We start from the raw sequence: 25,460 nt of genomic DNA on the forward strand, positions 1-25,460 counted from the left end.
CCTGTGGGCTGTGGGCTGGGGGCAGCTCCTGCGTGGAGCATCTTCCCCCTGGTGATCAATGTGCATCATAGCAACAGGTCATTCCACTGTTCAGTTGATTTCTATAATAGGCTATTATTATATAGGATTATTTTGATGAGCTTATAGGAAATAAAAGAAATCCCCCTAAAAAAAATAAAATTAACCCATGAGCTAAAAAAGTGGGGAATTGAGCAGGAAGCACATGTGAAGTGCTGGGTACCACATATGATTGCTACAATAAGGACTGAGACCACAGCCAGCAGCAGAGTAGTAGATTAGACCTAAGACTCCTTGAGAAAGTCTGGGGTTCTGGAAAACTAAGTGAACACAGTTTTTCAGTACCCTTTGTCTTCCAACAGAAATAAACACAGTTCCCCTCTAGATGAATGCATCTTCATTTAGATTGCCATGTTTCCACAGATTAAGATGAACAATGTATGAGTCACAATCAAAGATTACCAAAATGCAAGACCTCATTTCTTGAGGTCTGCAAGAAATCAGATATGAGAATTAGTAGATATAAAATATGAAATAACCATGTATAAAATGTTTAAAATTAAGAATAGAATATTTTAAAATAAGTTATAAAACATGTTCCAGTATATATGGAGGTGAACTTTTCAAAATAATTGTTAGATTAAAATTAAAGTGATAAATTAAATAGCAAATTAAAGAATTAATGAATGGAAATTACCTAAAATAGAGCACAATGTGGCACAGAGACAAAATATGATCATGTGGCTAAGAGGGGTAGGCAATAGTTTGAGTAGGCCCTAACATATGTTTGTCATATTTGAAAGTTATTGGATAAATTTTCTAGAACTGATGACTGATGAAACATGAATTCATCAATATAGGAAGCTCTAATCGAAAGAATATATGACTAGATATGGAAAGAGACATCAATATCTAGTCATACATTTTATTATTTTTTAAAACGTTTTTATTGACTTTTAGAGAGAGAGGAAGGGAGAAGGATAAGAAGATAGAAGCATTGATGAGAAAGGAATATTGTCAATCAGCTGCCTCCTGTACACCTACTGAGGATTGAGCCCACAACCTGTGCACTTGTCCTGACCAGGAATCAAACCAGTGATCTCTTGGTTCCTGAACTGACCCTCAAGTGCTGAACCACACCAACTGGGCTGGGATTACATTGTTTTGTTTGTTCATTCAATAAATGTCAATTGAGCAGTTACAGTGCACTGGCACTATTCTAAGCTTTGGAGATAGAACAGTAAACAGACAAAAGTTCTTGCTAGCCTGATGCTTACAGCTTATGTGAATTATCTACTAGAAAGTAATATTTGCTATGGTAAAAGAAAAGGTAGAACAGGTAAAGGGGGATTGAAAGTATCCTGATAGGACAAAGAGTAAAATTTGGAATATTAGTAGGGTAGACTTTTTGAAAAGAGATCTGGAAAAACACTTGAAGGAGGCAATGGAATTAGCCATTGGAGATAAGGGACAAGTTCCAAATAGTGAGTATAGCTAGAGCAAGGCCCTAAGGTAGGAGTGTGTTAAAGAAATGGCTAGAAGACTAGTGTGGATGGGTGTTCTGAGTAAAAGGGAGAAAAGTAGGAGATGAAGTCATAGACTTTTTGGATGGCCATAGACTTATAGATTATTGTGAGATTTTGCCTTTTACTTTGAGTGAAGTAGGGAGGCATTGTAGGATTTTGAGCAGAGGGGTGATGTGTAGTGATGATCACTCTAGTCCCTGAGTTGAGAAAAGGCAGGAATGAGGCAAGAAAAGAAGTAACAAGACCAGTGAGGAGCTCCTGTAGTAATCCATGTGTCAAATTAGGGAAACTCAGGCCACATTTTCAATGTAGAACCAACTGAATGTCCGTATGTATTTAATGCAGCTCATGAGAGAAAGCAGGGAGTCAAGAATTAAATTTTAAAAAAGATTAATTCACTAAAAAATATATACCAATTCTAAACATGTATACATCTAATAAAGTAGGTTTAAAATTCACAGAATTACAAAAGTCAATAAATAAACCAATCCTATATAATAAATGGGTGACATGCAAATTGATTATCACTCCAACACACAAGTTGGCTGCCCCCATGTGGTCAAAGATGGCCATAAGATGGCCACCACAAGATGGCCAGCAGGGGAGAGTAGTTGGGAGCAACTACTGGAGGGGAGAGCAGTTGGGGGCAACCAGGCTGGCAAAGAAGGACAGTTAGGAGTGACCAGGCCAACAGGGGAGGGCAGTTAGGGATGAGTAGGCCAGCAGGAGAGGGCAGTTGGAGGTGACCAAGCCTATAGGGGAGGACAGTTAGGGGTGACCAGGCTGGCAGGTGAGGGCAATTAGGGGTGACGAGGCTGGCAAGGGAGGGAGGGAAGTTAGGGGTGATCAGGCCTGGAGGGGAGGGCAATTTTGGGTGACTAGGCCAGCAGGAGAGGGCAGTTAGGGGTGACCAGGCTGGCAGGGGAGGACAGTTAGGGGTGACCAGGCCAACAAGGGAGGGAAGTTAGGGGCAATTGGTCTGGCAGGAGAGCAGTTAAGCATGGATCAGGTTGGCAGGGGAGTGGTTAGGGCCAATCAGGCAGGCAGACAGGTGAGTGGTTAGGAGCCAACAGTCCTGGATTGTGAGAGGGATGTCTGACTGCCCGTTTAGGCTCAATCAGACATCCCTCAAGGAGTCCCAGATTGGAGAGGGTGCAGGCTGGGCTGAGGTACATACCCCCTTGTGCATGAATTTCATGCACCGGGCCTCTAGTAAATAATAAATTCATATGAGATATAAATCTCCCTTTGGGGGGACATTTCAACACATCTTCCTATTAAAATAGGAGTATCATAAGCACAAAATTTAGAATAATTGCTCTTTGTCACGAAGAGGCAAGAAGATGATAGGATGATGACATTGTGTAGAATAAAAAAATTTAATTTGCATATATGAGCAAAATTGAGATTATAAAATTATAAACTAGGTGATACATTCATATGTGTTAATTTTACTTTCTGCCTTGAAAACTACTTTTGTATTACATGTAATATTGTATGTGTCAAGTATTCTATTAAGTTTTTTTAAAAAGGAAATTTAAAAATATTCTTAAAAAGCAAGGCCTGAAACAGATTTGTCATATCTCTTTGAAAAACAAATGTCTCTTCTAGTCTAGTCTTCTCTCTCTCTCTCTCTCTCTCTCTCTCTCTCTCTCTCTCTCTCCCTCTCTCCTTTACTTTATATCTGCAAAACAAAGCAAAACCTTTTTGTTTATAGTTAGGGGGTTTAAAAAACTGTGGGGTTTTTTATTATTATTATTGCTGGGATATTTCCAATGGACCTAATTCATACCCACTAGTCATTAAAATTAGTGGACCTCTTAACTCTATTGTCTTTTTACTACAACTTTATCTAGATCATTTAAGAAGTCATTATAGAGTTTAAAATATAGAGTTTGGGAGAAAATGCAATTAGTCCCTGTTTTCCTTGCCTAGACCACAAACTTTGATAAGAATATGCTTTAGATGTTCCACCAAGACATGATTTCACTATCGAAAAATTCTGAAAAGGGCTTTTTTTTTTTTTTTTTGCAATTTGAATGACCTTTCAAATTTGCTTTTTAAGTTGATTATATATTCATGTGCTTCAAAGTTCAAAAAGTATGAAGTTTATAGTGTGAAAATTTTCCTTTTCATTCTATTTTATGGTCACTAAATCTCTCTTCCTGCAAGCAAAACATATGATATTTCTGTGTATCCTTCCAAAGAGACTTTGTGTGTGTACAAGGGAAAAAAAGTATATATATCTTATTATACAAATTACAGCAAACATTTTGTCATTTTGTACCTTGCTCTTTTCACCTAACAAAAGATCATAAAAATTATTTAATATCACTAGACTTTCACCTCTTTATAAGGGAATATAGCATCCCACTGTACAAGTATACCATAACTTATTTAACCAGTCCCTACTGATGGACATTAAGGTTGTTTCTAGTCAAAAGGACATTTAGAGCCAAATGTTGCCACACTCATCCAAACAAACACTGAAAACTCTGATATTGAATAAAGTAGCATATTTAGATTATTAGAACAACATAAAATATTTACTATTAAGTATGAATCTTGCCTTTGTAGAAATAACCATGCTGATTAAATACATGTAGATGTGTTATAAGTGTATAACATATTTCAGAAAATAACATTTTATATTAGTCTCTTTTTCTTTCTTTTTCAAGGAATATGGCACTGTTACCAACAGTACAAGAATATCCAGGAAAGCCCAAATTCTCACTTAACTATATATGATCTCGGGATTCAGACGGATATAAGCATGTACTTACGACTGAAACAAACATGGTTCGCATTTAGTGAGTGATTTTTAAAAGTGATTTTGTTAAAATTGTAATAATGAGAAAGCATATTTTTGTCTAAAGGAAAGCTTGGGTTGGTGTAACCTATTGAATACACTTATTAATATCATTAAAGTAAATGTGTTTATAATTCTACTAGCTACAGTAAATGGAAAAGTCATTGAGTGGAATTCATAATATAGTCTAAGAAAATATTATTTGACAATGATTTCAAGTTTTTGCCTTTAACTTAAAATGCTTTGGATGTGGATGTTTATAGCCATTAACCTGATATCCAAGAAAGGTATTTTAAAAGAAAACAAATGCTTGATTTTTCAAACTTGTTTAAAAAAAAAGAAAAAGGGGATAAAAAAATGTTTATAACATCAACTTTAAACTATTAATTATAGAAATTGGAGTAATAAGTAACTAAAAATAAATTTATATTTTGAACTATTTATTCAGATTATCAAATTTATTAAGGGTCATATTAACAAAAACTTAAAGCAAGATGATTTCAGAAATGGCTTTAAACCTAGAATGGTTTTATTATAATATTCTTTGCAACACAGACATTCATGTGCTTTCATCAAAAAGGTTTAAAATTCTCTAATTACATGTTGCTTTAGAAGAAAACTCATCTTTATATTGTTCAAGTTTGAGAGCCAGGCAAGAAATTGCCAAGGAGGCCTGGTAAAGGGCCCAGAGACTCAGAGGGGTCAGTATCTTGATGGGGCTTCCTGACTCCAAGTCTGGGTCTCATCCCATGAATCTGAAAACTTGATTTTGCCATGTCACCTTAAAGCCCTTAGGCTTTTGTATAGGCTCACATAGTTTCCAGAGTGCCATTTTGTTTGTTTATACTTATAGGTTTACACTATTTTTGCACACTCTCCCTGACTGTCTCGGATACTTCTTTCCTGGGGTCAAAGCATAGGGGGACCAAGATTGCTAATGAGTTTTTTTCACAGAGGGCCTCAAATAGCTTTGAGAGCTGTTTCCTTCAGGCCCATGCCAAGTTTGATGACCTAGCCCTGCTGCACAGAACCCCCTACCAGATTCCTTTGTCTCCCCAATGGAGTTGTCCTCTTTTCCTTAGTCTTGGTCTTATATATTTACTTATTTTTATTGGTTTCAGAAAGAAAGGGAGAGAGAGATAGAAACAGCAATGATGAGAGAGAATCAATGATTGGCTGCCTGCTGCACACCCACATTGGGGATTGAGCCTGCAACCCAGGCATGTACCCTGACCAGGAATCAAACCATATACCCTGGTTTATAAGTCGATGCTCAATCACTGAGCCACACGCGATGAGCTGTTCTCTTTTCCTTGGACAGTGTTGGATCAGAACACCAAACTCTTGCTCTTTGGCTTCCCATTGCTGGCTCTTATCAGACTAATTCTCTTCATATAACAAACCCATTTCCCTCCAACTGTTGGAGAAGAGTTGTTTCACTTATAGTCATTTTTTAACTATAAAAATCAGACATCTTAGAACTTACATTCCCATCTAATCACTTTCCCTGAATTTGAAGTGATTATATATATCCTTAGCAATCTACTTACTGTTATCTATCATTTCTAAAGATGACAAATCTCATCTATTATGTATTGAAACCTCTAGTCTTACCCTCACATGAATCTTAGTTACGTGTTCTATGGTCCTCCCACTGCTGTCCCTTAAGGACCTTCAACACAAACGTAATTGACTTTATCAGAATCTGCTATTGGAAAATTGAGAGATGTACTTTGAGGAAAATACAGAGCTTGCTTTTATTTTCAAGTCTAGAAGTGCTAAGTTTTCCTCAAATGAGCCTCAACTTTCACAATCCAATTCTCAGACATTAATTGGACAAAATTCTAGGTGCCAGCGACAAGTGCATACATTTGATTACATGAATTGACATAAATGCTGTTATACAAACAATAATATAATTTTTATTAATCTTGGATTGTTTTAGGAGACAGTTGATTTTCATTTCTACTATCAATTATCCTAGTGTCCTCCCTCCTCTGTGAAGTTATAATTATACCAGCTTCTCTATAAGGTCTCAAAAAGTTGTGTTTATATTGTTTTTTCTCATTCAAATACAAGGAAGGTATGTATTATATAAATTCAAAAGACAGTTATAATAAATTTCTCTAATATAACCATTTTTGAACAAGTAATTTTATAAAGGCAGAGCTTAATATGCAATGTTCTTATCAGTGAAATTTAGAATATAAAGCAATTCTGATATATCTTATATTCTTAAGTTTGTCTTAAAGAAGATAATGATTTTAGTTTATTATGGCTATATTCAACAATTCTGGGCTCATTTTTCTTTTTTAAGAGTATCAAATGTGCATGAACACATCAATACAATTTAACTAAAAAAGCTATAGTAGCAAAATGATACATTATTGAAATATTCCCACTTACTTGGAAATACTAAATGATATGTGATGTAACATCAGAATGTATAAGAGTAGGGTAAAATAATGAGTGCCCTGTCAGTGAAAAGGTGTTCATGCATCAGCAGAATAACTGTCTATGAAATGTGTTATGGAATAGATTCTTTCACAGGTGGAAATTTTAATTTACTTTTCATTAAGTTTCTTTTGAAATTTTAGATTTCTATTAGCAGTGACATATTTTCTTAATTTTAAAATCATACCTTTTCACTTTTTAACATCTCTGAAGTCAGAATGCATTTTATAATTAATAAATAGATCTATAATGATGGATTTCTTTACTTTTCCTAAAAAGATATTACTAAATTATAGGTATGTTTTAGAATTGAGGAAGTAGAGTAATTAGGACTATTTGGCTTCAAGTAAAAAGAAAGTAATTCAAGATAGCTGAAAAGAAAAGAAAATTGGAACAAGCAAGGGCCAAGGTAGAGGTATTTTTATAGGAATGTACAAGTATCTTGCCAAACTAAAAATTAAAACAGAAGTATGACTTCAAGTATACCTAGTTCCAGGAAACAAAAGTCAAAAAGAACCCAAGATTTCTTCTCCCTCCTCTCTCTATGTCTCTACATGTACACTTTATTCTTTCTTTGCACATTTATTTACTTCACATGAAAATAGTTTTGATGTAGTTCATTAAGTTTGCTTAACTCTTAGTTCAAGAAGTTTATAAATTTTAACTCAAAACTGACCTAGAATACCTTAGTTCTAATTTTGAGACTCTTATTATATGGGCTGTGTTTAAAACTTGATACCATCAGTGGTGGTCATGTGGTGTCACAGAATAAAAATGTGGGCAGCCACAAGCCTGCTATGTAAATCCGCAAGGTCAACTAATTAAGAGGCATTGTGCCCTAGCCGGTTTGGCTCAGTGGATAGAGTCTTGGCCAGAGGACTGAAAAGTCTTGGGTTCGATTCTGGGCAAGGGCACATACTATACTTTGGTTGCAGGCTTGATCCTGGGTGCAATGGAGGCACACGCAGGAGGCAACCAATTGATGTGTCTCTCACATGGATGTTTCCCTCTCACTGTTTCTCCCCCTCCCTTCCACACTCAATGGGGCGGGGGGCAGGGGAGATTAAGGGGGGAGATATCCTCAGGTGAGGATTAGCAACAAGAAAAAGAGGTATTGTGAGCAGGGCAGACAAAAAGTTTCTTTTGTAATGATCTCTTACTCAGTGAAGCTGAAAGTGAAACATTTCAAGTTGCCTAAGGCTGCCTTTCATGCCTGTTTTCCCATTTCTACAAATTACATGACATGTTTCCATACATAAAGCCTGTCCATTTGAGTTGTTCAAACTTCAGCTAAAGGTTTTCATCTAGATTTCTTAGCATTTCTTGTGGGTTTTGAAAGTGGATTTCTAAGATTGTCTGAAACTATGAATGTCTGAATTGGCTGAAATAACCATGAAACCCAGTTCTAACTTCTGCAGAGGAAGTTTGTTTTTTTAGGATTGATGTGTGCTGCACACTAATTTCTTTTTCTGTTTAAAGTGGTAATCCTCAGCATCCTCGAAGTGCTTATCATCCTCCTGCTGATCTTCCTTAGGGACAGGATCCGAATCTCCATCGCCCTCCTGAAGGAAGGGAGCAAGTAAGACGCCCATGGGAAAACTCCCCTAAAGTGTATCTGTCAGCCCAGGCAGGAGCTGCCTATGGTATAGCTGCCCCAGACTAATCTCCCTTTAAGAAGACTTGTTAAAGAAATCTATTTTCCCTTTAAGATGGCTTGTTTGAGTTCAGACAGCCAGTTATTAGAAAGGCCATGCTAACATGCCCTTCAATATTCCTAAGACCTCAATTATCATGGGGTAAAGTAAGGTTAAAACCTGTCTAGTCTATATATTAGCACTTTTTAAAAAACACCAAATATATGGTAGGAGAATAACATATGTGAAACTAGGTAATAAAGTGCTATATAACAGTTAGTTATATTGCATGTTGTGTTATTCCCATACTGAGTCAAATGTTAATATTAATGGCTGAAATCATTTGCAGAACCTTAAACCACCATAATTCTAGAAAGTCAATTACATCTATTACCATTGACATATGAATGACAAAATTTGCCAATAGGAAAAATAATTGATCCTAGCAGTACTAGACTATACATTTTGTTTCTACAGCTCTTAATTTAGAAAAACTTTATATCCAGAGCCATTCTTATTTTTTAAATGCTATAAAATAAACACTAAGTTTTTCATAAATTCATGCTGGGAGATAATAACACCTACAGTTTCTAAACTATTCCAAAAGGTGGCTTGAGAATAGTACTTTAAACTTGTGAATGATGCATGGAAGAAACAAAGAAAGCCCCCAGACCGTACTCTCTATTTAGGATGATGGAAACTACGTTGTTAATGACCCAGGACCAAATTATCAAACTTGCAGTTTGATAAATTAAACTCTCTCTCCTTCCCACAATAACTGAAGCCCTATCATTAGTCACTGAGAACTACTGATTTTCTGGATTTTTAAGATAATGTGATATTGTGCAATGCACTGTTACTTGCCCCCCCTATTACACTTCTTAATGTGTATATGAGTGTGTGTGTGTGTGTGTGTGTGTGTGTGTGTGTGTGTGTGTTAAGAGGCTAATACAACTGTGACAGGTTGATAATTTGTTCAAGGAAAAAAAAGTTAGAATACATGTGTATGAGTATACAATAAACAGGAAGAAGTATGCTCAATATTAGTGTCTGAAGAAAGGAAACTACAGTATAGCTCAACCAGTGATGTGGAGAAGGTAATAAATTCAAAAGGAATTTAAGATGTTTCAGTTCATTAGCCGTGGAAATAGTTCCACCAGAGTTCTCAGTGGCTGTATCAAACACTGTTGGACATAATCCAATGTCATATGCTGCAAAGATTGCTCGAAAGTAGTTAGGGACAGGGCAACTAGTGAGTGACCATTATGTCTAGTGAGGAAATGTCAAAAGTATGATTATCCTGAAGAATAAAAGGATGAGTTACTTTGAAGGAGTACTGCCTTAAAAGGTGGCCATTTCTTCTCCAGAAGGCAGTGGATGTGAAAGGCAGTTAAGGAAGAATTTTCTAATATGTGGGTAAGAAATAGAATAAGCTGTGTCACATACAAATAATTTGCTATAAGTGTGGTCACCAGGGGCTTATAACCATATTTTGAAATAGTACAAAAAAAGATTCCCGAATTAAGGAGTGATTCACACATTTGATGAGATGACTGTCAAAGTCCTCTTCAATTTTAAAAGTCTAAGAATCTAATCAAAAGGAAAAAATGTTATGATTATAATGTATCAAAGCTTTATGATAAATAAACAAAGAAGAGAAAGTTTGGGGAAATTTGATCAGGATTCAAACATAGCATTGAAATAATGTCTGTAAGTTACAATCAATCAGTCTATCAATCAATAAAAGTTTAAAACCAACTAAGAATATGCCAGCATGATCAGCCAATGAGAGTTACTGGTTATGATCACTGTTCTTAGAATTAATCCAGTCTTAAGTTTTATTTCTAGTTCTAACAAATAAAATTTTATTAGAGAAATTATAACACTGGATCATTTTGAATTTCAACTATTTGTTTTATTTCAGAGCCATTGGATATGTCCCTACTACATTAATTTATCCAGTTTTAACTTTCTTTTTGCTCTCAATCTGTATTTGCTACTGGGCAGTGATAGCAGTGTATCCTTTGGTAGTTTACCAAGTTGAACCTCAGGTCACCCACTATTCAGGAACCAGGAGTTCAGTAGTTTTCATCCTGGGAACATTAGGAACATCCTAAAAAAATAACTGATTTTTTTTTTCTGCCAATCTCTAAAAAAGATGTCAGACTCCCAATTGCATTTCCCCTTTTTTAGGTCAGACAGTAGATTTTGTTTGAGTTTGTCTTTATATATGGTACTTCTCTTTGGTGATAAGCTTAAAAAGCTTTTGCATATTTTAATGTTTTTAAGAGGCACCTTAGTGGAGCTGATCCATGTTATATTACCCTGGGTCTTAATTATTAAAATGTTAGATGTTACTTGAAGTTAATCTCTCAAAAGATTTTTAAGTTACTTGCATTATTTTCATGTCTATTTATTTTCAATTTACCAGCAAATAATTTATCCTTAATAGAGTTTATTCAGTTACTTGGCTACATCAGGGACACCCATATACAAAGTCATAACCCCAAATGGGCAATGTAAATATGACAATAGAACCTGTGACCCAGAGGTAAGTAAAAGAAACTCTCTTCTTTAACTTTCATACAGAACACTACTGCATTTCACCTAGCACTTGTAGGAGCTATCCTGAAATAGAGACCCTGTATAGTGAGAGGGGTCACTGTGGAGAAGGGGAGAATGGGTCAGGAGTTAGCAGAACACTGAAAATGGGGGAGAGGGGAGACAGACTAGAAGGAAAGTTCTATTATTTCCTGATCTCATGATCTCATTTGTCTTATCATATACCCAAGAAGCAGGTATTGTCAACAACCTCGCTAATAAATGTGAAACTAAAGGGGGTAAAGAGGGATGAACATAGGATGGAAAACGAGAGATACTTTTCAGAGCTCATTGAAGGATTCTAATAAAGTGATGTGATTGAAAATAGAAATAACAGCAGAAGCTCATGGAAAAAGAACAGCTGGGGGTAGGGGTGAGGGGTACACAAAACGAAATGCAGGGTGGGTGTTATCTTGCAATAGTATTTAACATTCTATTGTCCATGTTGTTGTTTTTTCTGAGTGCAGATTTTTAACACAAGTGAAATATCCAGAGCTTGCCCTCGTGCTCAGTGTAACTTTGCTTTCTATGGTGGAAACGGCCTGTACTATCGATACATCTCTACCTTCCAGATATTCAATTTATTTGTTTTTCTCTGGCTGATAAACTTTGTCATTGCATTGGGTCAGTGTACCCTTGCAGGTACCTTTGCTTCTTATTACTGGGCCTTCAGAAAACCTAATGACATCCCACCGTATCCACTTTTTACTGCGTTTGGACGAGCCATACGGTGAGCCCCAGGTCTATTTTCCAAGTTATGTTTAATGTGCTTATAACTCAATCTTGTGCTTATCATTCAAGTGGTAAGGTACAAGTGAGCTCAAAAGTATGATTCAAGATTCATGGATGTTCATTGGCTCTGTCTGGTTTTATAGCCACAACTTTATACTCCCTGCCCAGGCCACTACTCCTGTTCTTCTAAAAACAATAGGTTACTAGAGATTAGAGGTAGCGGAGGAAACCATATTAAAGATTAAGGATTAACTCTGCTCTGTCTCTCCATTGCTCAGATCAAACACCCTACATATATTATGCTGACAGGCTATCGGTATCATTTTTGTAGATAAAGGGCAAATATATAGGTATATTTTAAAACTAAACCTTCACCAATCTGAATAGGAGAGTGTAAGAAGCTCTTTCCTATCAGTTCCCTGCACATCCCTTTTTCCTATAGAAATTGTTTACTATTAACATCCTTTAGTGAATAGTAAAGGTATCCTAACTTTTACTCTCATTTTGTCTTTGCCCAGATATCACACAGGATCTCTAGCATTTGGTTCCTTACTTCTTGCATTAATTCAGATATTTAGGATATTCCTACAATATTTGGATAAATGTATTAAAGGTAAGATACCAGAATTCATCTTTTCTCAGACTTTCTGACTTCTATGAAGAGCACAGATTGGGCAGGTGGTTGCAGGAAACATGATGACTGTCACTAGGGTACTAAGGATGAAGGTGGTTAGATTGGGGATATATTTGGAAGGAAAAGCCAACAGGACTTACTGAAGTGTTGGATATGGGAGGGGATGGGGGATAGGAGCAGTAGTGAAGGAAAGGGAGAAAAAGCATGTGATGCTATTTCTAAGATGTCAAAACCAGAAAAAGCAAATTTCAAAGAGATTAAAAATTGTGTTTGTGACATGCTAATATTGAGAAGCATGCTGGAATTGTCAGGCAGTTTCAAGTCTAGAGCTTAGGACAGGTTGGGCTTAAAATATAAATATGGAGTCATTGGCATAAATCTTCATACATAATACATATAGCAGCTTATAAACATACAATCTGTTTAGAATGCACTTTGAAAAATTATTAACTGCCTAAACAATCTTGAAACAGAACAACAAATTTGGAACATTTTACATTTCCTGATTTTAAAACTTAATACAAAGCTACAGTCATCAAAACAGTGTGGCACTGACATAAGGACAGACATATGGATGTGGACTAGAATAGAGAGTCCCAAAATAAATCCTCACATATAAGCTCATTCAATGTGGAAAGGACAGTTTTTCTCAACTACTGTTACTAGTAAAACTGGGTATCTATATGCAAAAGAATTAATTTGGACCCTTACCTTACATCATATAAAAATATTTCAATCCCGGTCGGTATGGCTCAGGGGCTGAGCATCAACCCATGAAGAGGTCACTGCTGGATTCCTGGTCAGGGCATATGCCCAGGTTGTGGGCTCAATCCCCAGTGGGAGAATGCAGGAGGCTGATTGATGTTTACGTTTCGTTGATGTTCCTATCTCTGTCCCTCTCACTTACTCTCTCTAAAATCAATAAAAACATATATTTTAAAATATATTTAAAAATTGATCATAAAAGCTAAAAGTATAAGGTGGAGGCAAAGTCTAAGGAGGACATCTGTAATAAAATCAATGATTTAAAAGTGATTAAAAACTCTTATTAATAGATAAAAGAAATCTTCATGACATTGGATTTGGTGATTTTCATATATAGACAACAAAAGAAAAAACAAATTAGACTTCATCAAAATAATAAAGAAAGCATAGAGGCACTTTCAAAAGAGTGGACAATCCTCAAAATGGGAGAAAATATTTGCAAATCATATTCTTAGATAAGCCACCAATATTTACAATGTCTAAAGAACTTCTACAACTCAACAATATACCCAATTCAACATGGGCAAAGAATTTTTTAATTATATAAAAATTTCTGAGCTTAGTTGATATATAATTGACCTATAAAATTGTAATATGTTTAAAGTGTACCACATGATGATTTGGTATACATATACATTGTAAAAAAAAATTCCCACATTCAATGTAATAAACACATCCACTACTTCACCTCACATATTTACCTTCTCTATTCTTTTTTGATAAAAACATTTAAGTTCTATTTTCTTAGCAAATTTTGTTTACCACGTTATTCATTAGATCCTATAACCTTTATCCATCTTATTAAAGAGAGTTTGCACCCTTTTACCACCCTCTCCCTATGTCCTCCACCACTTAACCTGTAGAACCACCATTCTTTTCTGTTTGTATGAACTCAACGTTATGTTTGATTGCACTTGTAAGTGATACCATGCATATTTGTCTTTTTCTATCTGGTTTATTTTACTTAGCATAATGCTCTCCATGTCCATGTCTGTTGTTACTAAAGCTGGATTTGCTTCTTTTTTTTAAGGCTGAAAAATATTCCACTGTGTACCATATTTCCTTTATCCACTGATGCATCAAATGATATGTTTCAATATATTAGATATTGTAATAATGCTACAGAGAATATGGGAGCACAGACACCTCTTTGAGATAGTGACTTCATTTCCTTCAGATATATACATAGAAGTGGAATTGCTAGGTCATGTAGTCATTCTATTTTTAATTTCTAGAGGAACTCCATACTATTTTCCATAGTGGACACACCAATTTACATTCCACCAACAGTGTACAGTGTACCCTTTCCTCCAAGTCCTCACCAACACTTATTTTTTGTCCTTTTGACAGTAGACATACTAACAGGTGTGTGGTGGATATCTCAGTGTGGTTTTGATTTTCATTTTCCACATGATTAGTAATGTTGATTACCTTTCCTTTTACCTATTGGTCTAATGTTGACTACTTTTCCTTTTCCTTTTACCTATTCTTCTTTGGAAATATGTCTATTCAGGTCTTTTGCCCATTTTCTTAAATTGGGTTATTTGGGGATTTTTTGCTATTGAGTTCTTTATATATTTTATACATTAACCCCTTATCATATATGTAGTTTCCAATTTTTCCACCATTCCATAGGTTGCCATTTCATTTTATTGATGGTTTTCTTTGCTGTGCATAACTTTTTAATTGGATGTATTCCCATTTGTTTATTTTTGCTTTTGTTGACTTTGCTTTTGGTGTCACATTCAAAACATCATTGCCAATACCAATGTCAAAGAACTTAGCCCTATGTTTTCTAGGAGTTTATGTTTCAGAATTACTTTCAATTTTTTAATCCATTTTGAAGTGATTATTATGTGTGGTGTAAGATAACGGTCCAATTTTATTCTTTTGTGTGTATATTTCTACTTTTCCTAACACCATTTATTGAAGATGCCATCATTTCTGCATTGTATGTTCTTCGCTCCTTTGTCAAAAATTAATTGACCATATATGCATGAATTTATTTCTGCTCTCTCTGTTCCATTCATTTATGGATTAATTTTTGTATCACTACCACACTGTTTTGATTACTATTGTTTGAAATCAATAAGTATAATGTCTTCAGCTCGTTCTTCTTTTTCAATTACTTTGACTATTTGAACTCTTCTGTAGTTTCATACAAATTTTAGATTTCTTTTCTATTTATGTAGACAATACTATTGGAATTTTGATAGGGATTGCATTGAACTTGTGGATTGCTTTGAGTACTATAAACATTTTAACAATGCTAATTATTCTAATTCATGAACATGGAATATTTGTTATTGTGCCTTCTTCAATTTCTTTCACTAATAGTTTACAGTTTTTGATGCACAGGTCTTTTGCCTCCTTGTTTAAATTTCTTCTACATATTTATTGTTTCTGGTGAAATTGTCAAGGAAATTGTTTTTTTAATTTCTCTTTCTAATAGTTGTTAATGTATGGAAATGCAGCTGATCTTTATATATTGATTTTGTTTTCTGAAACTTTACTGAATTTGTTTATGTTCTAATAGCTTTTTGTTGGAGACAGTAGGCTTTTAAAAAATATATATATAATGTCATGTGACCTGCAAATAAAGGCAAGTTTACTTCTTTTTTTCTGATTTACATGCTGTTTGTTTGTTTGTTTTACTTGCCTAATTGTTCTGGCTATGTCTTCCAGTACTCTGTTGAATATAAGGGGAGAGAGTAGGTATCTCTGTCTTATTCCTAATCTTAGAGGAAAAGCTTTCAGCTTTTCACCTTTGAGTATGATGTTAGATGTGAGCTTGTCATATATAGCTTTGATTATGTTGAGCCCTACTATAACCAGTTAGTTTGTTAATATTTTGTCAAAGAATTGTGCATTTATATTTGTCAGGGATATTTGCCTGCAATTTTCTTTTCTCGTGTCCTTATCTGGCTTTGGTATCAGTATAATGCTGGCCTCACAAAATGAGTTTGGCAATGTTCCCTGTACTTCTATTTTTTTGGAAGAGTTTGAGAAGGGTTGCTGTTAATTCTTCTTTAAAAGTTTGGTAAGATTCATGAGTGAAGCCGTCTAATTCTTTTCTTTGTTGGGAGGTTTTTGATTTCTGATTCAAATTAAAATTTTTATTTCATTATGATTCAGTCTTGGTAGGTTTCATGTTTCTAGAAAGTTGTGTTTTCTAGGTATTCTAATTTGTTGATGTATAATTATTCATAGACTCATAATTTTTTTTATATTTCTGTGGTATTAGTTGTAATGTCTCCACTTTAATTTCTGTATTTGTCTTTTCTTTTCTTAATTAGTGTAGCTAAAGGTTTGTCAATTTTGTTTATCTTTTCAAAAAAACAGCTGTTTCCTTCACTGATCTTTTACATTGTCTTTTTATTTTCTATTTCATTTATTTATACTTTGGTCTTGATTACTTCCTTTCTTCTACTAACTATGTGCTTAATTTGTTCTTCTTTTTCTGGTTTCTAGAAGTATAAAGTTAGATTGTTTGAGATCAGACTTTTCTTTAACACAGGTATTTATTGCTATGAACTTCCCTCTAAAATTACTTTGATGTATTCCATCTACTTGATGTGTTGTATTTTCATCTTCATTTGTCTCAAGATACTCTTTGATTTTTTTTTAATCTATTGATTGTTCAGTAGCATGTTGTGTAATCTCCACACATTGGTGAATATTCCTTTTTTTTTTTCTTGTTTCATACCACTGTGGTCAGAAAAGATAGGTTATAGGATTTTAGTCCTTTTATATTTATTAAGACCTGTTTTGTGGATTAACATTATCTATTCTGGAGAATATTTTATGTGTGCTTGAGGAGAATGTATTGTATATTCAGCTGCGGTAGGATCAAATGTAATGTAAATGTCTATTAGATTCTTTAAGTGTAACATGTAATTTAAGTCTAAAGTTTTATTTTTGATTTTCTGTCTGGATTGCTCTATCCATTATTGAAAGTGGAGTATTGAAATCCCTTACTATCTTTATATTACTGTTTATTTCTCCCTTCATAACAGTTTATGTTTGCTTTTGTATTTAGGGTGCAGGCTTGATCTCCAGTAGTGGGTGTGCAGGAGGTAGCCAATCAATTATTCCCTCTCATTATTGATGTTTCTATCTTTCTCTCCCTTCCTCTCTGAAATACACACACACACACACACACACACACACACACACACACACACACAGTCAGTTTCTGGAGATTTATCTTGTTATTGTTGTTTGTTTGAAATGTATTTCCTTGTTTCTTTATTTTTTCTTGACTCTGTTTTGGTTAATGTGCATTGAATGAAAAAGTCACCTCTCCCCTTATGTCAGACTGGTCTCATATAGGAGATGAATGCTATCAATTAGCCTACCTCAAGCTTCTGGTTCTCTTAAAACTGTAATTGTCCTACCCACCATAGTTATTCTTGGTGGCTCCCAAGACCTGTAGGTGTCTCAAAGGGGAAGATCATTGGCAAAACCTAGATGCAGGCTGACTAGAAACCAGATGCTCAGAGAGCAGCTGGGACAGTATGCAGTTTAGCATCTTTAAATGAGAAACTGAGAGGTGGGTGTTTTTGCCTGCTCCCTCTGCACAGAGACAGGGCGTATAGCCATGGTGGTGGTTGTGGGGAGGGTGCTCTTGCACCATTTAAAAACTGCTTCTTTGTTTGCTATAGTCCTAAGAGTCATGAATTCAAGACCTGCTGGCTAAAATGGCCAGAACTGGGAACCAGCCCTCGGGCAGCAACCTTAAATACTATGGCACTAGGCATGTGTACAAGCAACTTTCCAAAGAGATGTTGGTGACCAAGTGTTATAAATGCAGTGAGATAGAGAAAGAAGGTGGTGGAAGTGCCTACCAGCTTCCACAGGCTCCATAGAGGATCGTTGTTTGCTCCTAGATGCATGCAAATTAGAAAGCCAGAATTTTGGGTTACAGGTTATAAAATATGTAGTCAGATCCCGTGTCTTTGCCTGAACTCTGTGTGCTATGCCCTGAGAGGATAGCTACAGTGAGTACTAGCATATATACCTGTTAAAAACTGCCTCTTTGTTCCTATGGGACTTGTCTGTTGGCTGTTTTGAAGACCTGCCACATGGGTGGGAGCCTCAAAAGTTGGAATCCTAGATGTGCTGTCCAAACACTTCACTCCTCAGGAGAAGCTGAGAATTGGATATATTATCCCAAGTGTATGGTATTGTGCAGAGAGTGGAGTCTATAGGGTGGTATGCTTCAGCCTTTCCTACCCATTTTAGCGTGGGGGTTTTCTTGGTTATCTGATGTCTGTGTCGTTGAGCTAGTCTTTGGATTTCCCTCAGAGGAGATTACTCCATGTAGCTGTACACTCAGTGCATCCATGGAAGGAGGGAAGTTCCTTGGTCTCACACAAAGAATTGGCACATATCAATACATTGTTCCAAACAAGATTATTCAAGTGGTTAATAAGCACATGAAAGGAGGCTCAATATTAATCATTTTTAAAATGCAAGTCAAAACCATAATGAGGTACCACTTCACATCCATTAGAATGGCTACTGTTAAAAAATGGAATATAACAAGTGTTTGTAGGATGAGGATAAATTAGAAATGTAGATTGCTGGTGGAAATGTAAAATGGTGTAACCACCACAGAAAACTGTGTGGCAATTCCTCAAAAATAAAAAAATAGGATTTCTAGCTGATGAGCAACTCCACTTCTAGATATATACACTCAGAAGAATTGAAAGCAGTGGCTCTCAATGAAATAATTTATTTTATTACTCAAAGAGTTTAGTTGCAAATCATTAATAGATACTTGAACAGCAATGATCACAGCAGTAGCATTATTCACAATGACCAATAGGTAGAAACAACCCAATTTCATCAATAGATAAAGGATAAAGAAAATGTAATGTACACATACAATGGAATGTTATCCATCTCAAAAAAAAAAAAGAATGAAATGATGAACCTTAAGAAACTTTATGTCAAGTGATATGTGGTATAGAAGAAGCAAATTCATACAGATACAAAGTACAGTAGAGGTAACCAGGACTGGGAGAAGGGGAGAGAGAGGAGTTATTTTTAATGGATATAGAGTTTGATATGATGACAAGTTCTGGAAATGGATAGTGATGGTAGCACAACATTGTGATTGTACTTAATGCTATTGGATTGTACATTTAAAAATAGCTAAAATGGTAAGTTTGTATATATTTTAGAGCAACTTAAAAAATGTAAAGCCATTGAAAAATTTTTAATTTATTTTATTACTCAGAGAGTTTAGTTGCAAATCATTAATAGATGTAAATATCTCCTCATAGATAACCAGAACAACATTGCCAAATTTCTACATCAATGCCTGAAATGCTGTTTTTGGTGCTTGGAAAAAGTGGTAAAGTTTTTGAACAGAAATGCCTATGTTATGGTAAGTAGATTATTTTTTATTTACTAAACTTCTTTGTAAACCCAAACCCCATGTCTACATTTCCATCTCTAAAGCACTTTTAGATCATGCAGTTGAATTTATCACATCCTATCCAATAAAAGAGTAATATGCAAATTGACTGTTCACTCCAACACACAAGATAGCCACCCCCATGTGGTCAAAGATGGCTGCCTTCATGTGGACACAAGATGGCCACCACAAGATGGCCAGCAAGGGAGGGCTGTTGGGAGGGACCACCAGGCCTGCAAGGGAGGGCAGTTGGGGGCAATTAGGTCTGCAGAGGAGGGCAGTTAGGAGTGACCAGGCTGGCAAAGGAAGGCAGTTGGGGGTGACTGGGCCTGCAGGGAAAGTGGTTGGGAGGAACCCAGGCCTGCAGGGGAGGGCAATTAGGGGGGACCAAGCATGTAGGGGAGGGCAGTTCTGGGGACTAGGCCAGCAAGGGAGGGCAGTTAGGGAGGTACACCCCTCCCCCATGTAGGAATTTTGTGTACCGGGTCTCTAGTCTACATATATAAAAGCCTAAGTGACTGAAAGACCAAAAGATGCCCACTGACCACCAGGAGGAAGATATTCAATGCAGGAACTGCCCCCTGGTGGTAAGTGCACTCCCTCAACCAACCTCCTGTTCTGGCCAACCTTCCATGGTCCCTCCCCCTGTCTGGCCCTGATCAGCCCCAATCGAGACTGGGAGATACAGCCCCTATTAGCCCTGATCACCTGCCAGACTGAGGCATCCCAGCCATGCACAAATTCATGCACTGAGCCTCTAGTGTGGATATATGAATTTGTGAACCAGCCGCTTAAGTGATTCAAGGCTATGTTTTCCTAGTTGAGATAGAAATTAGCTGCACTTCATTATCACTTTCAAAATCTTTTTGAAGAGGGAAAACAGTTATCTTAGAAATTTTAAAATGTGCTAGAATAAAAGTGATTTTGTGTGTCTTTGATATAGTTTATCGAGAAGAAAGCTTGGTCTATGTTTTACTCTGAGAAGAAAAGATCTTTCTAATTTGTGTTTTATATATTTTAAAGGAAGGGTCTATTCCTTTTCTGTGTGAATCTTATGTTGTGACATGTGGCAATACCTAACTAAATTTGTTTCTTATTTCCTAAGGAATATGGAGGCTTCTGAAGAAATTTTTAAATATAGGAAATCCAAAAATAAAATTCTTTTAAAATTTAGCAACTACAGTCTAATGACACTTGCTTATTATCACAGGGATACAGGGTTTGCAGCAATGTCTCAAATAGTTATGAAGATTTAAGTAGTCATTAATATTCTTCCAGTGGGAATGTTGTATTGAGGCTTCTTGTTGTAAGTAAAGTGTATTGAAAGGCACTGAGATTCTGAGAGTAATTTTTGTTGTTAATCTTTATCGAAGGATATTTTTCCATTGATTTTTAGGGAGAGTGGAAGGGAAGGGGAGAGACACAGAGAGAGAAACATCAGTGTGTGGAAGATACATTGATTGATTGCCTCCTGCACACCACAACCAGGGCCACGGATTAAGCCTGCAACCAAAGTATGTGCCCTTGACCGGAATTGAACCTGGGACCCTTCAGTCCAGGGGCCAATATTCTATCCACTGAACCAAACCAGTAAGGGCTCTGAGAGTAATTTTTAGTATGATCTCTGACACATTTAACCCATTTAGCAATAAACCCCAGCCAAATGCTTCAAAGACATAAACTGTTCCCTGAGATTTGAGAAAAGATTTGAGAAACTATTTGAAGTTGTCCAATCTCCATAGGGTTTAATGGGATATATAGCATCTGAAGCAGACCTTATTGTCAACAACACGGAGAGTTGTGCAGAGCTGAGGACACATAGTTCCCATGCCTCCCACAAATCCAAATGTTGGAAAGTGAAATGAGAGTACATGGCTGAATGGGTGACAGATAATTGATTTGTTTTCCTGTTATTGGATTGTCCCTTGGTCTTGTCAGGATTACTGACTCCAGAATAATAACTGTCTTCCTCAGATTGCAATATATGGCAAGAACTTCTGCAGGTCTGCAAGAGATGCTTTCGAGCTGCTGATAAGAAATATTTTAAAGTAAGTAATCAGGTTGAACATTGTAATCAATTTGCTGAACCTTGAGCAGTACATACTTCACATGTTGTTATTAAAGTGTTGGCAGTCATCTTAAACATTAATATTGTCTTTTAATTCAATAGAGTTAAATGTTCTTTGTCACATCAGTCATTTATTTTTATATCTTAGAATTATTTCTGCCATCACTCACTGATGTCTTTACACCCACTAGCATTTATTTAGTTTTATTCCTTCTTTTTAAGAAATCCCTCACATGGACATTATCATCATGTCTCTGAACATTTCTCTCTCCCAAAATTGATAGTCTGAGTGAAAAAAATCAGAGAATCAAAGCAGCATCCTTTGGGTTCAGGATGTCTAGGCCATGAGTTAGGTAGGGAGGCTGACACCACCAATAGCATCCTACAGCCTTATCATGTCATCTTCTGTTTACTTCATTAAGAATGAGTCGGGAATTCATCCCAAAACTTTAATTCTTACATTTAACAAATGCCAAAGTTACAGCAAATATGCATCAAAATGAACTAATGAATTATTTATTCTCATAAATTTCAACTAATGCATGTAAACACACACACACACACAAAAACAAACAAACAAAAAGAACACACACAAACAACCCACTTTGTTTTTTTCTGATTCTTAGAGTTGCAGTTATGGATAAAGTTACAGACTTTGTACTTGTCCTGGGGAAAATACTAGTTACTGGGAGTATAGGTAAGTAATAATAATAAAAAGTTTATTAGGTGCTTAGAGAAACTACTACAAAAAGCTATATTCCTTTGCAAATGCATAATATACATGTTTTGCCTTTTCATTGTAGGTGTCCTGGGCTTTTTACTCTTCACACAGAGAGTCTCAATAATTATAGAAGGACCAACATCTTTAAATTACTACTGGGTACCTTTGCTGGTAAGAGCTGGTGTCTTAGTCCAGATGCTGTAACAAAATACCATAGACTGGGTGGCTTAAACAACAGGAACTTATTTTTCACACATACTGAAGGCAGAGAAGTCCAAAGTCAAGATGCCCACAGGCTAGGTTCCTGATGATGGCCTCTCTTCCTGGTTTGCAAAGGGACACCTCCTTGCTTCATTTTAACAAGGTAGAGAGAGAGAATCTCTCTCCTGCCTCCTCTTATAAGGGCACTAATCTTATTCATGAGGGCTCCACCCTTACAACCGAATTGCCTCTCAAATGCTCCACCTCCAAATACCATCACATTGGAGATAGGTTTCAACATACGAATTTTGAGGAAACACAATTTATATTCATAGTATAAATTTATCAGAGAGAGAAAAAAAAGTACAAAAAGGAATAAGAGAGGTAATGATAACTAACATTATCAGGCTTACTTTGTGCCAAGCCTGCTTCAAAAGTTGGGTTCCTTGGAAACAAACTGAGACAGAGGATTGCACAGGAGAGATCTATTAGGAAGTGTTCTCCTGAGATACACTTTTAAGGAAGTGAGGAGGGCAGTCCTGGCAAAGGAAAGAGCCAATCCAAGTTGCAGTTATAGCTGAGGCCTTCAGCACAATTATAGGAATTTGTGACAAAGAGACTGAGCTTTTATATGCTGCCTGAGGCAGCTGTTGCCCAAAGGTTGCCCCTGGGTGGGGCTGTAGCTTTGGCTGAGGCAGTTCTCTGCAAGGAGGGCAATTTGTACCAATGAAGCAGCTTACATTCCCCCAAACTGGGGGGTAGATATGCAGCTGGAGGGGACCTGGGTGGAGTCCTCTGGCATCTATTATAATATATTAACTCACTCAATTTATGTGTCATAAATACTATTATTCACATTCCCCCCTCTCCCACCAACACTTTCATAGAGGAGGACAGACAGGTTAAGTAACGTGGTAAAGAAACACCTGAGCTGTGCTTCAAGCCTGAGCAGTGTGTGCTCTTAACTCCTATGCTTTACTGCCTCCGTGCCCAGAATCATAAATATGGGATCTATTTGGTAGGCATCGGGGATAATGGTAAGAAAATTGGCAGGTGATCTAGTACATTTTATTTAAATCCCAGTACATAGCACTCAAAAACATTATAATTGAATATTTTCTGGTCTCTATATTGAAATCTTCCTCAACACAGACCACTTCCAAGCTCTCTCAAGGTGACTTTCATTAAAGCTGCATTATTGTTCTTCTAGACGAGTTAATGACATCACCATTCTCTCCTTTATTCATTTACAGACAATCATTGCTGGATCTTACCTAGTTGCACACGGGTTCTTCAGTGTCTATGCAATGTGTATTGATACAATTTTCATCTGCTTCTGTAAGTTTTCAGAATATGTGTTTCCCCCCTTTAGTGGATAGCCAAGAGATGAGGTTAAGATCCATGCCCAGAGCTGGCTTGTAGGTTTGCTATGACCTGGCTGCAATCCCAAATCTATTTATTTGGAAAGAGACATTGTTGAGTGGATGCTCTTGAAACCTTAATGGCTGAGAGAATGGAATTTGCAAAGCACAGAAGAATCAGCTACTGAAATGAACCACAGGCTTCATTGCATGGTGTTAGCATGAAATGGTTGTTTTATTTCCTAATGTTTTAAAATTTATCATAATGATTGTATTCTGTGGTGCTTTATTAACAGAACTGAAGACATGACTGGGCTCTGGAAACTCTTTGAGGAGAGCCTTTATTGATTCTGATAAAGCCAAGCTGATAATGGTTTCAAAGACACATGGGGACCAGTTCCCATTAGGCCACACAGTGACAAATGGGGAGGATTCATAGAGGAGCATGTCCAGGAAATGGCTAGATCAGTTCTGATGCTTAGAGTTAAAATACGCGCTTCTTTAGAGCTTTCATCACTGACTTGTTGAGTGTGCCTCTGTGTGACATGTGTAAGATGCATACACGAAATGGATATGGTTTCCATTAGTATTTCATCTTAAAAGTCCTGGAAAACCTACAGCCCATCAGGAGCTTGATCTGCCACTCACCTTCAACCTAGAGCAGTGGTCGGCAAACTTATTAGTCAACAGAGCCAAATATCAACAGTACAATTGAAATTTCTTTTGAGAGCCAAATTTTTTAAACTTAAACTTCTCCTAACACCACTTCTTCAAAATAGTTTCACCCAAGATGTGGTAGTTTGTGAAAAGCCACAGGGGCCAAAGAACTGCATGTGGCTCACGAGCCACAGTTTGCCGACCACAGACCCAGAGCAAGGAGGGTCAGTCGTTGAGAGCAGAACTTGTTAGACCTGCAGGTAGACTCTGTGAGAGATTATTTCTCTGGCACATTGCTCTTAAGAAAAGTAGAGAAAACATTCTATAACAGGGAACTACTGAGTGATCCACTCCCCTTGTGTAAAATTAAATTTGTTATAAATATAACCCATAAGTATCAACTTCACGCTGGGGTCAGGAGAGAAGATTAACAACCTCAGGGAGAAATGGTCAAAGGAAATCTATAAAATAGTTTGAGCTTGTTTTTGTTTTGATTTTCTTTCTGAACATTTAAAAATCAATTTTCAGTAACCAAACAAAGAAGTCAGGGGGACTTTCTATTATCTCTTCCTCTGGCAGAAAATGGAACTGGAATGTTTAATATTTTCATAGTATCCCAGTGGTTTGTTAGGAAAAACCATCTGAACAAATCTCATACCTGAGATGGAGTGAGAAGCATGGGGTAAGGTAGTGCCTAAGACAGAGCAGAGAATTCTCAAATGTTCCAAGATCTCTGCTTTAATCTCAGACACTAAACATGGGGACAATTCTGGGGGCTCTCACTGGGATAGTCTCTGTTCTTGTAACTAAAAATGTTTCTCAAAATATATCTCAGGAAATATCTAGAACCTCCTC

The 25,460-nt window shown here is 36.4% G+C and overlaps 1 protein-coding gene across 1 annotated transcript in view; it reads left to right on the plus strand.

Moving 5' to 3' along the window:
• Positions 1-25,460, plus strand: part of SLC44A5 (solute carrier family 44 member 5) — a 140,736-nt gene that overhangs the window by 109,527 nt on the left and 5,749 nt on the right. Inside the window, exons 11-21 of the mRNA XM_045583818.1 lie at positions 4,223-4,354; positions 8,287-8,386; positions 10,366-10,458; positions 10,905-10,992; positions 11,510-11,772; positions 12,293-12,387; positions 19,464-19,567; positions 21,572-21,645; positions 22,292-22,362; positions 22,469-22,557; positions 23,841-23,925. Of these exons, the coding sequence (XP_045439774.1) occupies positions 4,223-4,354; positions 8,287-8,386; positions 10,366-10,458; positions 10,905-10,992; positions 11,510-11,772; positions 12,293-12,387; positions 19,464-19,567; positions 21,572-21,645; positions 22,292-22,362; positions 22,469-22,557; positions 23,841-23,925 (1,194 nt within the window). The remainder of the gene's footprint in view (positions 1-4,222; positions 4,355-8,286; positions 8,387-10,365; positions 10,459-10,904; positions 10,993-11,509; positions 11,773-12,292; positions 12,388-19,463; positions 19,568-21,571; positions 21,646-22,291; positions 22,363-22,468; positions 22,558-23,840; positions 23,926-25,460) is intronic.

The sequence above is a fragment of the Pipistrellus kuhlii genome, unplaced genomic scaffold (genome assembly GCF_014108245.1).
Source record: "Pipistrellus kuhlii isolate mPipKuh1 unplaced genomic scaffold, mPipKuh1.p scaffold_m20_p_2, whole genome shotgun sequence".
Classification (NCBI taxonomy): domain Eukaryota; kingdom Metazoa; phylum Chordata; class Mammalia; order Chiroptera; family Vespertilionidae; genus Pipistrellus; species Pipistrellus kuhlii.